Source organism: Cupressus sempervirens, chromosome 3 (assembly GCF_028749045.1).
Source record: "Cupressus sempervirens isolate cs-2001-9-10 chromosome 3, ASM2874904v1, whole genome shotgun sequence".
Lineage (NCBI taxonomy): Eukaryota > Viridiplantae > Streptophyta > Pinopsida > Cupressales > Cupressaceae > Cupressus > Cupressus sempervirens.
In genome coordinates, this window is record NC_143120.1 from 490,111,248 (window position 1) to 490,126,669 (window position 15,422).

Here is a 15,422-nt window from a genome sequence, read left to right on the forward strand (position 1 = left end):
TGATCGAATTTATTCGATCGCTCCGGTCAGAAGTGGCGCAACTTAGCCCTCTCCAACATATTTAAATTTCAGCCCGATCCAATGGTTCATTAGGGAGATATGGCTGTCGTACTAGGACTGTTTTATTCAAAGACAGATATTTCTCTATTTCTCATAATTAAGAGTTCTTTATGCTTAAACTTCACAAAAATAATATATATCAAAGCATGAAATGAATAAAAGATATTATTGTAATCTTTCTTTATTAGAATCTTATTAATACGCATTAGTTTCATATGATTTATTATCTAATCTAAGTAAATCAAATTTAATTAAGATTAGTTAATAGTAGAAGAAGTGTAATTAATTATTAGTAAATCTAAGTAAATGGATTTTTAAATGAGAGAAAATTAAAAGAAAAAAGATTTTAATATAGTTTATATAGTGGACTTTTTATAATGTATATTGAATACTATTTAATATATATTAAACAATTTTAGAGTTGTTTAATGAAGATGATAATGTTAAGAATTTGGAGATTATTCATGTTAAAATCTACAATCAGTCTTATTAGTTTGCGATAGAGATCTTTTTCAAACAACGTTTATATAGACAAAATATTATTAGAACAATTAAAAATTGGAGTCTAATGGTTGATTTTAATATTGATTAAATAATTGTAAGATGATAATCTATATTATGAAACTCTGAATGATATTAGATTAAGACTGAATTATTATGTTATTGCTTAATACGTTTGAATACCTTAATGGAGTTAAGAGTTAGCCAAATATTAACTAATGAGTTTATGGAAAGATTCTATAGATTGAGTATTTATAGTTTGAGGAGTTTATTATTTATTAATGTTTGTAAGGACTAGCAAACTATTAATAAATAATGGTTTAAATAGATATCAACAAATTTGATTAGAGTTAATCTAGTAGAGATTATTTAATGATTAAAGTTTTGTAAAAAGATATTAGTTTTTGATTTGAAGTATGATTGATTTTTAATCAATATTCATTGAGTTGTCAATATAATTATGTGATTGAGATTTATCTTGAGATGACTATCATTAATATGAATTAATTAAGGAAACATTAGTATTCATAAAGAATGATGAATGGGATCTATTAATAAGATTTCCAATATAGCTTGTCATTGAATATTAGCAAGTTATTATTATTGAACTATGAATATGAATATTTGTGTATGGCTGACTTTTAGTTATTAGTCAATTAATATTCATTGGGTTGATGATTTGGTTGTGAAATTATTAATTAAATCAATTAACTAAAGTTAATTATATTTAATTAATATTTAAGTTATGTAATGGAGATTTAATTCTTTTAATAAGATTGTAGAAATATTGATATCAAGTTGATAGGTCTTATTCTTATGACTTGAATTATGATTTTAGATATTATATGATTGTCAACGATGATGACAATTAAATTAAAAGACTCAAACTTTAGTAATACTTAATTAAGTTTCTAATTGAAAACTAATAAGATGTAATAGGTCATGGATGGTGTACCTATGTTAATGGATTGAGATAAATAAAGTTATAATATTCTTATTCGAAGATTGATAATTAGCTTTCTTATAATATAACGAATAATGATCTTAGAAAAGTTGAAAGGTTAATCAATTAGAATATGGATCATGGTTAAATATAAAGGACAATTTAATTAAAGGTCAATGATGATCAGTTTAGTGAATATTTATCTTTAAGTTATTCTTAGAATGTAATTCTTAATAATGGAAGGATAATGCTATCGAGGAACAATTGGGTTGACTTGTAGGTCAAATGATGAAACTTAAGACACTTGAAAGTATACTTGCAAACTGGAAACCTCTACACTTGATTCAACTATGTGAATTTAGTAAATCAAAACATGTGTTTGCATCGTGTATTCTATATGCTTCTTGTTTTGAGTTTTTGGGTTAACTAGTGTTGACCAGTCCTAGGTTGTTACCAGAGGCTTGAGGGTTATGAGATGTGTTGGCATGTTGATCTTATTTGGTCTCGATCTTTATAAACCCAACTATGGTAATGTGATCGTATGCTCTATGAAATGTTTGTATTTGTTCATCAGTCTTCATGTGTGAAGCTGAGATGTATGTGTATGAGATACCTGAGCTAATCATTTTTGAGTCATCAATCAGTTATCCTTGGATTATTTTCTAGTCGCCATGATGGGGCTGAAATGTGGATTTATTTTTTGACGATGTCATGTTGTGACATGTTTGACTCAACCATTTTGGAGTCTTCGATCAGTATGATTTTGAGATATTCTTGGTTGCTTATTGAGAACCAATGGATATTGTGATTTATTTTGAGATATATTTTGATTATTGAGAACCAATGGATACTTATGATTATCAATGATGCCTTCAGTTGCCAATAGAGAACTGTTGTGGTCATGATTTTCTATGGATGCTTTTCGGATGCTCATGGAGATTTGATGATTTTTATCTTGGAGATTTGATGATTTTTATTATGGATATTTGATGCTTTTATGCATATTTGATGATTTTATTATGGATTATCTTTTGTGATTTTGAAATTTATGATTCCATGAGCTTAGGGTAGGTAATCTACTTGTAGTGTCGAGAAGTGGCTTGCAATGGGGGTTGGGGCCCTAAGTGGCTACCAGGGCAACTCATTGTAAGTTTGGTTAATAAGTGGTAACATTTACACACTAAATGAAGATTAAATGAACCTAAAAAGATAATTGTTGATGTTCTCGCCCATGCCTTCAGTGCTTGTACAGGCTAGGATGGGAGTAGTGAGAACGCATGGTTGCGACCGTGCATTCCGTAGTATGCCTCGTTAGTATGAGAGGATACTAGTGGCCGCATGAGATTAGTATGGACCCGTGGAGTTTAGCTAACTGCCAGGGTAACTTGTACGTGATAATTACGATGACACTTTTCCGCTTGCATAGTAGGTTCCTACATGTCATTGTGTGCCTCTCGAAATTAGATGTCGGTTTTGTGTGTGATTGGAACCTTTGATTTAGTATACTTTTAGGATTCCTGGACTATAGAGATTTGTGCTATGTGTTATGGATAGCCTGTTTAGGACTTGAGATTATCTCCTCAGCACGGTGGGAGTGGACCACTTAGGTACCATGCGGTCGGGTGGTAGTGTATTTTCCACTCTTATCATTTGAGATCCGCTTGAGACACCGTGGCTAGAGTATTCTTGGTTGGCATTTATCTTCATTATGTTCTTGGAGCATTATGATAGATGATATACCTTATGATGGATGTATTTATTGGTATGTTTCTTACATTGATGATTTGTATATGTTAGATGATGATATCTTATGCTTTACTTTGCATGTTAGTAGGATGTTTTAGGAGTGACATTCCTACTATGATAATACCGATGATCTCTTCGGTGCTTTGGAATGTTACGCACGGAGGGATGGCTAGGATCCATGATGGTCTAATGATGCTATTAATGGTTGGGAGGAACCGTGCACTTAGTTTATTTTGTTTGATCTTTATGATGGATGTATATGTCTTCTATGAAGATGTATCATGTGATTATCTCTACTTTGATGTATCATGGATTGGAATAGGATGATGTACCTTATTTCACATATGTATATTCTTTTAAGCCTTCATACCCTGTGACATGTATAGTGGATGATTGACCATTTGGAAATGTAATGTATGAACATTGGACTTATCATTATTATTCATGTGGATGTTGTACTAGATGGATTCATGTATGTTAGTTAGCTTAGATGTAACTCAACGTTAAGGGATTCTTAAAGAATGAAATCGGTTATGTATGTTATGTTTACTTTTAGATGGACATTGCTATTGCTTCCGTTATTATATATGGTATTTACTTTCATGTTATAAAAAAAAAATATTTGCTACCAAACTTAGTGAAATTCTAGGTTAATTCTTTGGATCCATTGGCGGGGCATTATAGTGTTTATCTGTTATGGTGCTAGACATCTCAGATAGGAGATTGGTGGTTTTGTTCATTGAGGGATTATTTGAACCACTAAAGGGTTGGGTAAAAGCCTTTGATCCATTCAATTTGCAAGAAGTAATTAAAAATCTTAGATTTATGGAGAATATAGCCCCAATAAATAAATTTTACTCAAAGGGTGCTTCTTCTAGAAAAGATACTAAACCATTTTTCAAGAAACCATGGAGGACTGGATTAAAATTTGAGAAAAAGGAAAAATCTTTTGCACCACTTGATAGAGAAACATTAAATGATTTGAGGGGAAAAAAAAATGTTTCTATTGCAAAGGATCCTATGACATGAACCATGATTGTCCCTTAAGACCCAAGGGTAAAACAAATAGAGTTATATGGGTTTATTATGAAGATTCTGACTCTAAAAATTCAGACCAACAAATTGAAAATGAGGAATCCGATGAAGAAAAAGAGATTTTGGATGATGAAAAACTTAAGAAAATATCTAACGATGAAAAGAAGGTTGAGGGTACGCTTAAAGAAGCTCGTCTCACTAGTGTGCAACAAGAGGGATTACTTAGAATGAGAGGAGTGTTGGCTAGACAATGAGTTATTACATTGCTAGATACAAGTGCCACACATGATTTCATTAATTCTAGGTTGGTTGAGAGTCATGGGATCCAAAACGAGCAGTTTGAGGGCTTGGGAGTGATGGTAGTGGATGGTTGTGTCCTCAAATGTGATAGAAAGATCATAGGTTTGCTATTGAAAATTAATAAGTTTAAATTTAAGGTCAAATTCTATGTGGTTAACATGGGTGACATGGATTTAGTTCTTGGCATGACTTAGCTACATGATATTGGAGAGTTCACTCTCAATTTGAAGAAATTGTGATGAAATTTCAGATTGATGGTAAAACACACATTCTTACAACCATCCAAGATAATGAGTTTAGGATGATGTCTTGCAGGCACATGGAGAGCTTGTTGCATCATAACCAAGTTGAGTGGGCAACTCACTGCACATTGATGCCAACATAGGGGCATCAAGAATCCAAATACCATCCAAACATACAAGAATTGAAAATCAAGCACTACAAGGTTTTCAGTGACATACCACCAGGTAGACCTCTTGATAGAGGTATTGAGCATATTATTGAATTAGATAAGGGTGCTAAACCCATCATGATCACACCCTACGTGCATCCAAAGAGAATGAAGGATGAGACCAAGAAAACCATAAGGAACTACTTGCTATGGGGCACATTAGACCAAGAAGTCTCCTTTCACTTCTTCTATGGTTTTGGTGAAGAAGAAGGATGATACTCTTAAGATGTGCATAGATTACAAGGATATGAACTTGAAGACTATCAAAAATTGGTATCACATCCCACAGATTGATAAGTTATTAGATGAGCTACATGGAGCATATTTCTTCTCCAAAATTGGTTTGATATCAAGCTATTATCATATCTAAGTTAGAGAGTAGGATATATATGAGGCGACATTCAAGTGTCATTGTGGCCATTTTGAGTTTGTAGTTATGCCATTTGGGCTAACTAGTGCTCTAGCTACTTTTCAGTCCACGATGAACAAGGTCTTTCATCCTCAATTGATGAAATTTATATTAGTTTTCTTTGATGACATCCTAGGGTATAGCAGGACATGTCATGAACACATGCTACACACAAACTCTATGTTGAGCATTCTGAGTAGCGAGTCCTTGTATGCAAAGGAATCCAAATGTGATTTGGGATTATTAGAGTTATTATATTTGGGTCACATTATCAGTGCACAAGGAGTATGTACGGATCCTGAAAAGATTCATGTTATTGTTGAGTAGCCTACTCTAGTGAACTTGATACAATTGAGAGGATTTTTTGGGTTGTGTGGGTTCTACAGAAGATTTGTTAGTAGATATTCCAAGCATGCAACACCCTTGACGTATTTGATGAGAAAGGGGGATTTCTTATGTACTCTTAAGGCACATGAGTGTTTTGATAAATTCAAGAAGTTGATGGCTTCTTGTCTAGTACTAGCATTACCAGATTTCAATGTTCATTTTGAGCTTCATTATGATGCATCTGGTGAGAGCGTTGTGTTGTGCTTATGCAAGACAAGAAACCAATTGTGCATGAGAGTAGGAAGCTCAAGGAACTTGAGAGGAGCTTCAACATTTATGATAAGGAAATGTTGACCATAATGCATGCTTTGGCAAAATTCAACATACAAACTAACCATAATAGCCTGAAACATTTATTGGGGTAGTGAGATATTAATGACATGAAACAAAAATGGGTAAGTAAATTATATGCATATGACTTTGATATTACCTAGTTCAAGGGGACATAGAATATAGTAGCATATGACTTGTCATGAAGACCCCACTTGAGTTTGATGATAGATATATCATAGGATTGGAGACATTTGATCCTTGCAGAGTATGCAAGTGATACATGGACATCAAGATTTATAGATGGATCGGTCTAGGGTAATGATTTCACCCTTGTAGATAAGCTCATCATTTATAGAGGGCACATTTATTTGGTGTCAGGGTTAGAGGTGAGGATAATGGTCTTGAGAACTTATCATGACTTTGTTAGAAATTTTTTTAGCACTCTCATCGAGATTCGTGACAAGGGCTTAATCACCTCGTGTACTATAAGTTGAGTGGTTGTATTGGGCATTGATAGATTGATCTTTTGGTGTAATGGTAACCCCACTCTAACAAGTGGCATTAGAGCTTGATCACAGGTTCAAATACTTAGACCCTCGAGTAACACTCAAGGGGAGATTGTTAGAAATTTGTTCATCGCTCCCCTCAGGATTAGTGACAAGGGCTTAATCATCTCCTCTATACTATAAGTTGAGTGGTTGTATTGGGCATTGATAGAATGGTCTTTTGGTGCAACAACAACCCCACTCTAACAAACTCACCTATGGTAGGACATATAGGTTTTTATGAAACCTACCAACATATTCATGAGATTTTTTCTTGGAAAGGGCTCAAAGATGAGGTGTTAAAGTATATTAGAGAGTGTGCTACTTGCTAGTTGATTAAACAAGAGCACTCTCATCTTGTCAGTTTACTTCATCCACTTTTGATTCCTAACAGGAAGTGGGAGTCTTTGTCCATGAACTTCATCACAAGACTAATGAGAGTCCATAACAATGACTATATATATATATATATATATATATATATATATATATATATATATATATATATATATATATATATATATATATATATAGTTTTTAATCGGCTTACAAAGTTTCCACTTCTACATACACTACTATGTAGGTGGCATATTTATTCTTCAAAAAGGTATTTAGGTTGCATGACTTACCTCGGAGCATCGTTAGCGACATGGACAAGAGGTTTATTAGTCACTTCTGGTAGGAGTTGTTTATATTGTGTGGGATAGAGCTCACTTCGAGAACTAGCTACTACCCCCATAAAGATGGTCAAATAGAGATATTGAACAAATGGGTAGAGGGATACCTCATTAATTACATAGCATGAAAACGTAAGGCTTTGGTTAAGTGGATATATCTATGTAATTATTGTTATAATTCCACTTATCACATGTCTATCTAGATGTCACCATTCATGGCATTATATGGATATCAGGTACCCAATTTCATGGAATTGTTGCTGTTAGATAGTAGAATGCCTAGTGTTGGAGACTTATTACAGGAGAACCAAGACATTGTAGAGGCACTTAAGGAGAATATCACTAAGGCACAAAATCAACAGAAGCAATATATTGATTAGAAGAGGACTGAGAGGACTTTTTAGGTTGGTGATGATAAATTTGATGTTGCAACCTTATTGCCAGTCCACTCTCAAAAAGAGTAGTGTCGAGAACTTAAGCCAAATTATCATGGGCCTTTCATGGTGATCAAAAGAGTTGGAGAGGTGGTTCATGAGTTAGATTTGTCAATCGATAATAGAGGGCATACTTTTTTCATGTGTCACATCTCAAAAAGGCATTAGGACACCATATTGATCCTTCTACAATGCTTCCACCCTTGTATGATGAGGTAAAATTGGTATTGGTGCTAGAGGCTATCATTGATTTTAGGGAAAGGAACTTGAGGCAACATACTATAAGAGACTATCTAGTGAAATGGAAGGACCTATTAGTAGAGGATGCAACATGGAAGAATGAGAAATTTTTAGCATCCAGAGTTGAAGTTGCTTGAGGACAAGCAATTTTAGGGAGGGTGGATCATGGTGTCCCCTCCAAGCTAGAGACATTACTCTAGCTTTGGATTAGCCTAGTAGTGGACCCTCACAAGCTAGTGGAGATGCTTAGAGGGTCAGTTGACAGAGGGGACTTGTTTGGTGGCAGATGGACTTCCTTTATCTAGGCTTAGAGCTTTAGTTTGGTCTTTGTTTAGCTTCATTCATACATTGTTTTCTCTACTTACTATTTTTAGTAAGTGTTGAATCATCGAGATAAACCCCTATTATTTTTAGACATGAGGTATGGTCATATGTGACTTGGTCATGTTAGCCCCCAGTTCAGATGACGTGTGAAGATGATGAGTAATAATGGAGATATTAATATTTATTTGGCCAAAGTAAACATTAAGTTCTGATCTTATATTATTAAGTTACAATATAATTTAATATTATAACTTAACTCACTTAAATGAAGGGTCAAGTTATCATATATGGGGCCAAGTGAATAATAAAAGAATTATTTATGCACCAACTATAGAGTTTTAAGTGAAACACTAAAAAGTGAGAAAATATCATTTATCACATATTGGAAAGGAAAGTGTCTGAGATATCAAAAGAAAAGGATAAAAGGGACTTATGGGCTCATTCCCAAGAATGTTATGTGAATGTTATTTTGTGGAGAATATTTGTCTTGGGCTTGTGGATTTTCTGAGGGTTTTAACCTTCAGGAAGACTGTGAGTATTAGCACAAGAGAACAAGAGACTTTCCTGTATCAGCATTCAAAGGCTATGAAATACCAACTGATATTGCTTTAGAGTTGGCTTCATATGAGAGTCAAATTTGTGCAGATTTGTGGAGATTCCTTTCAGTATTGCAAGATGATTGTACTTATGATTTTTGGTGTGGGTTCAATGATTAGTTTACAACCAATTTTGCAATTGTACGATTGATGCAATTAATCTGTTGTGCATGGCCAACAAAGAGGAAATAAACTCTTTAATAATTTTGGTACTCTTTATCTTATATTTTCCTCAATTTATTTCATACGAATAAATGAAAGAGTTTCATGATGATTTATTGTAATACATGAAGCTATCTGGTTTCTACTAAATTTAAATAAAGTTTTAGCATTTCTATTGTGCTTTTTGGCATTATTTGTCTTTAAAAAATGTTATGTTGCAAAGAAGCAAACATAAACACCCCAGGTTCAGTTAAATCACAAAGTTAGCCTAAAGAGCCAGTGAAGGGTTCATACATTTACCATGTTGTGATGGGTCTACCTTAGTTGCAAGTTTCTTTGACTATCATAAATTACTTTAGAGCATGTGCTAACATTAGTGGATGAATGTTGGGGTTTTTCTTTCATTAGGGGAATCTTGATTGGTGATTTTTCTATCTCAAGATCTATGCAGAAGAGGGAATAAAGTGGAGTAACCCTGAGGTGATTTATTAAATTGGGGTATATACTTGATTTTGAACTATGGAGGGCTGAATTCACATTTCTTGAACAAGGTAATAGGAGATCCACAATATTAGTGTTTTCGATATATAAGTTTATTATGCTTAATTCTAGTGATGGACAATATCTATGATTGGTTGCCACAGTCAAAGGATTGGCACAGTAACTGTAGTCATGATTCCAATTCAATAGGTGAGGAAATTTCATTCCATTGATGAAGCAAGTCATGTGGCACTAGATATTCAATTGGTAGCAAGATCAATACTCCTTTAAAAAAAAAAATGAAGCAGTGATAGTGTTAAACTCCTTTCATTTGATTATTAGCATAAAGTTGTGTCAACAATGTCATCATTACTACATTGCTTCATCTTGCCAAACTTTTGTAGTTGTTATTTTTGGTTGGTCTTTGGGCCAATTTATCTTCTAAGTTGTAATCTTCTTATCATCTTAATTCAAATATAGGTCTATGACCTTTTACATAATAATTAAAAATACCTTTTTTTTTAGTGCAAGGGAAAGAAAACTATATGTAGTGGTAGATTCAATAGAGATTGATAAAGACTTAATTTTTTATTTGGTGCCTCTATAAGTGTAACATGAACATGATACTTGTGATTTAGGCTTTGCTTGGAGGTTCCCTTTCTCAATTTCAATAATGTATCCTTGACATACCAATTTAGTACAATGAATCTACATCCAAAAAATTCAACATTGCCTTCTCTACAAATCTTCTTTCTTTAATTTTGCCTGAAATAACCCCGACAAGATTATTGCCTCTTTAAGCACCAAAACAAATCTTAAAACTTCAAGGGTTCGATATTTTGTCAAACAGTTAGCCAACAACCTTCGATACCTCAGTAATCATCCTGCTGACTCACTCTCTAGAATGGTATCGGATGAATGCTTTTGATTTTTAGAATATAATTACTTAAACAGATAACATGCAAATGAAACAAACTGAGATTGCCAAAATCAATCCATGAATTGCATTTATAGGTTCTGCAATCATAACAATTATAGCTTAAAGACAAATACCCAACTAGGCACCTGAAACGTTCGTTGGCATTTGAGTTTTCGACAAGAACCAATAAACTCCACGCCAACTCCAATTGTGGCAACCAAGGTATGAGCGTTGCTAGCAGATGCAGGCGCTGGTAGTATGAATCCAAATGCTACTTTCCAAACCAGAATAATAACCAATGCTGGGTTTCAAACTGCTCAGGAAACATTGTTGGCAAATTCACAAGCTGAGTCGAATTGGGCTTCCAAGCTCACCGCTATTATGCTTGACTGTCTTCAATCCGGCCCTTGCCCGCCTGCATATTATCCTGGCGATTTTTCTTTATAATCTTCGAATATGGACACTAGAAGTTTGGATGTCTTTGACCTGGTTGCCGAAATTTCACTAGTCCTGTGCGTTTCCTTTATAAATCCGAACCCTCATGGAGAGCTTGTTATCCTGTTGCCGAAATCATTCACTTCCGTATTTCTTTCCTGATGCGTGTGCAGTGTTAGACTTTGGATTTAAATGCTGGACTGGAGCGATTGAGGACTATGAGTTTCTGCACCGCTCTTGGATGTTCATGGAGATTGGGTTCCTAGGTGCGTCGAAGTAGGGCCTGGAGTAGCTGCGCGGCAAATAACCCACGTTCAGCCTGAAATTCTCATGCTAAATTGCTGAACCCGATAGCTTGAATTTGAGTTCGTTGCTGGTCTGGAGACGCAAGGGCAAAATGGAAGTCGTTATGTAATATTTTGGGATATCTCCGTCCTCTGCAGTGTTGTTGATGGAAATCGGAAGTCCTTAATAATCTGAAGCCATTAAAATCTGGCCACGCTAAACCCTTCAATCCGACTCCCTGAGCTGATGCATTCCATGAATCATATACTTCAAACTGCTCCTTCAATTTCCACAAATGATTTCGATTTCGAGTCTTTGCGGCTATTAATTGGCTTGGGATTTGTTTCATGTAAACCTTGGTTTCCCTTCTGCGACTTAGCCGTTGCCTTGGCTCTGATATGAAGGAAATTCTTCCTTCATGCAATTTTTAATTGCTAACGGTCTCTATTAAACTGAATCATTAAATCTGATGTCAAACAATATCCTGCAATAATTTGTGAAGATGGCGATAATTTCCACTCTAACTAATCCTCCAATGATTAATGATGCATGAACCTCAAACGCTGGCCTCAGACCTTAGATTACTACCCTGATGAAATGACTGAATGTCACCTCCAATCTGCAATAATTCAGATGATATTTCACACCCTCAAAATTGCGTACCGATTGAGAGTTATCGTTCTCAATGGCCAACTGTGACAATTGCAGAAACCCTAGGTTCCACAATGCACCCGTGATTGAATCACAATCTGAAAAATCAAAGAGAGATAAACAACTGCCTGATTCGAATGGAGCCCCCGGGTGCCTATTTATTCTTTTCTCTCCATCCTCTCCAGAGACTTCTAGAACATTTTTGATCTTATCCCTCAAGTGACTTTATTAAATATTTTTATAATCCAAGTCACTTTATTAAATATAAAGTTATCTTTTAATATTTATTTATTTAATTAAAATAATTAATTAGTCGTCCTTGGACAACTAGATTAATTAAATTAATTAAATCGATCTGTCACCAAAAATTGGGGACATGACATTGCCACTATCACAAATAAGACAAGTGGGGGAGTCCTTCCATACACAAAATTCTCAAATTTTATAAAGTTGCACCCCCAAAAAAGCTTTTGATGCACAAAGTGCCTCTTTGCTTTTTTGATGAACCATCTTTACTATAACCTATATCCTAGTTGTTATCATAACAACCATTGCTTCCTTTTCAACTTTTAAGATGACTCTACTAGATCTAGGTATCTACCACTCGAGAGAGATCATCTACATTTTATATTAGAGAGGGGTGATGGGTCTTCTCCTTAGTAGAATCCTTTAAGTTGATTTAGCTATTTTAATACGGGCTAATACATGCTAATTAATCATGCAATGTGCAAAGTTTGTCACTTAGATGCTGGTTCTAGTGGTTGTTGCAATGTTGTACTAATATCCTCTTCAAGTGATAATTAATGTATCTAGATGTCAAAGTGAAATGAAGTTTATTCTTTTATACAATACTTTGATACACAAATACACATTTATGTTCAAGTTGACAAGTAATGTGCAAAAAGAAGAGAGTTTAGAGGGTCTATTTGAGTTTATTTGAAAATTTAAATTGAAGGGTTTTGAGGTCAAAATAATGGATGTGAATGTAAACCAAGTTCATATTTAATCTTATAGATTTGGTTAGAAAAAGAGGAATGGGGGATTTACAAATTAGATTTGCATCTTTAGAATCATTTAAACTAGTTTAACAAATTTTATATAAAAGCATGACAATTTATACTAATCATTACATTTAAAGCAAACATATAAAAAAGAATTCATAATAAACTGGAAAAATAAAAGATATATAATTAAAATACAAATCTTCAACTACACTTATAATTACTTTATTTTATTTGTGAGAGAAAAATGCTATTGAAGTCACAATAACAATAATCATAATAATAAGGCATTTTCCTAAAAATAAATAAATAAGAATATGATATTAAATCGAAATGAATGAATAATTTTTTACCCCATCCACTAAACCTTCCCTAACATGTAATATAACCTTCCAAAATTTCATAATAAATACTGCCGTAAGTCCATCAAATTTAACAATGTTCATGACGCTGTTGAGAGGATTCTTCTATGTGATTTCAGGCATTTGAAGGGTAGTTTAATAAAACGAAGGTTTTTTTATACTGGTCGTCGTGAATTCAACACTAAAGGCTAAAAGTTTGTCTAAAGCGATTGATCAGAAGGGAGTTGGGAAGGAGGGAAGAAGAGGATCCTCGAAAAAATAATAATGGGTTTCGTGGATAAGCTGAAGGTGTTCATTATCAAGGAGCCTGTTGTTGTCGCTTCCTGCTTCATTGGTGGCGTTGGTATGTTTAATTTCATTTCTCTTGCTCCTGCTCATTCTCAGAGGAAAACACTATAGCCCTCTCAAACTGTTCAAATAATACGAAAAGGCTGCCGATGATTCAATTTGCACCAACATTCAATGCCACTGAATCAGGAAATAAAATGATTTCTGCATGAAATAATAATAAAATGGGTCATTGGTGTGATCCAAAATATCCATGTAAAAAAGCTATGTTCAGAAAGAGAAACTCTCAAATTCAAATGGATTTTAAGATTTCTGAGTTTTTCATTAAATTTGTGTTTATTATGCGTGTACACATATCTTTTAGAAACTCCGTTTGGCTTAGGTCGTGGGCGGTCTTTTGCATCTAAAATGTCCTCCATACCATTAAATCACAATCTCCGGATTAACTTTGCGTACTTAAATTATCATCTATCTAGGTTTCAATTTTTGTTTTATTCTTTTTACTGGTAAAGGAAAACACAGAGCAACGGTGCCAGTGAAATTAGAAATTCTTAAAATTTATAATCCATCGGAGCAATAGGTTCATTAGCATAAACTATTTAAAGAAAATTCATTATTATGTCTTAATGTAGGACCAAAGAAATAAAGATGTTATATGGGTGCGGTCTCATGGAGGGGGCTTCCTTAAAAAATAGAGCAGAGTCACCGCTGATTTTTTTTTTTCAGGAATCTTTAAAGCTGAGTGGTCTCATGAATGATAAAGTGTTTACAGATTAAGAATTTGATTTCAAGTTTTTTTTATATTGAGATACTTTATCGATTAGAAAAGAGGTACATTTATAACAGAGAGAAATCAGCTATACATATAATACTATGCTGAGAGTTGGATAGTCTTTCACAGATCTCATTTTTAGCAGCAAAAATGCAACAAAAATTTGAGACTACATAACTTGTTTTGAATCTAATCCCCATCGATTATCATCATGGAGTCTGGTATCAGCATTGTTCCATCCAATTCTATTATGGCAGCCTTCAGCATAGTCCCATCCATCTGAATTGTCCCAACCATCAGAAAGACTTCTCTCAGTGTTGGCAGACTCGATCCTGTTTTCCTCTTGCCTGATGCTGGTATTGATCTGAGCTGTTGGACCACTGGTGTTTGGATTTTCTCTGTTCTCATGAGCTGCAATGCCAGTGGTAGAACCTTTGATCTGATTGCCTTCTATCATGGTGAAGTTCTGTATATCTTTTTTCCAAAATTATCATAGCTCCATCTCTGAGAAGAGATAAGAATCTGTGTTTGGAGATTTCAATGGCAGCTGTGACCTGTGAGACAATGTAAAAATATGTGAGTTAAAGTTTAACTCAGTAAGGTCCCATTTGTTGTTTTTGAAAATCTCCTCATTCCTCTTCTTTTAATTGAGCCACATGATTTCAGATGTTAGTGCAAACCAAAATCTGTTCAACTTAAAATCAAAATCAGGTACAAAGCCAGCAAGACTTTCATGCCAAGAAAGACTAGATTTGCTATTCCAAGTATTGGGATGCCCAAAAAACATAGACCGAATCCTTTTAGCAAATATGCAATTAAAGAAGAGGTGCTCAGATGTTTCATGACAGTATCAAAGGGAACAATAAATAGGTTGTATACCACAAGAAGAGAACAGTCCCAATAACAAGTTTTTTAAGGAATAAAATCCATCTAAAGTAAACTATCTTAGACTCAACACAAGAGTACCAAAATAAATCAAAGATAAAATGCCATCTAGTGTTCGACCAATTATAGCCACAAGCTTGATTGATTCTTGTAATAATCTCTCCATTATGTTTAAGCATATTGTAAATTTGCTTACAGGAGCAGCTACTCAAACCATTGCCATTTATCCATTTTACTTCTACTCATACCATTGTCATCTAT

The 15,422-nt window shown here is 34.1% G+C and overlaps 1 protein-coding gene across 1 annotated transcript in view; it reads left to right on the top strand.

The window, feature by feature from the left end:
- Positions 1-13,265: 13,265 nt before the first annotated feature.
- The window catches only part of LOC149567305 (fiber), a 31,018-nt gene continuing 28,861 nt past the window's right edge, over positions 13,266-15,422 (top strand). The window contains exon 1 of the mRNA XM_089820486.1: positions 13,266-13,559. Within this exon, the coding sequence (XP_089676612.1) occupies positions 13,481-13,559 (79 nt within the window). The 5' untranslated portion in view covers positions 13,266-13,480. The remainder of the gene's footprint in view (positions 13,560-15,422) is intronic.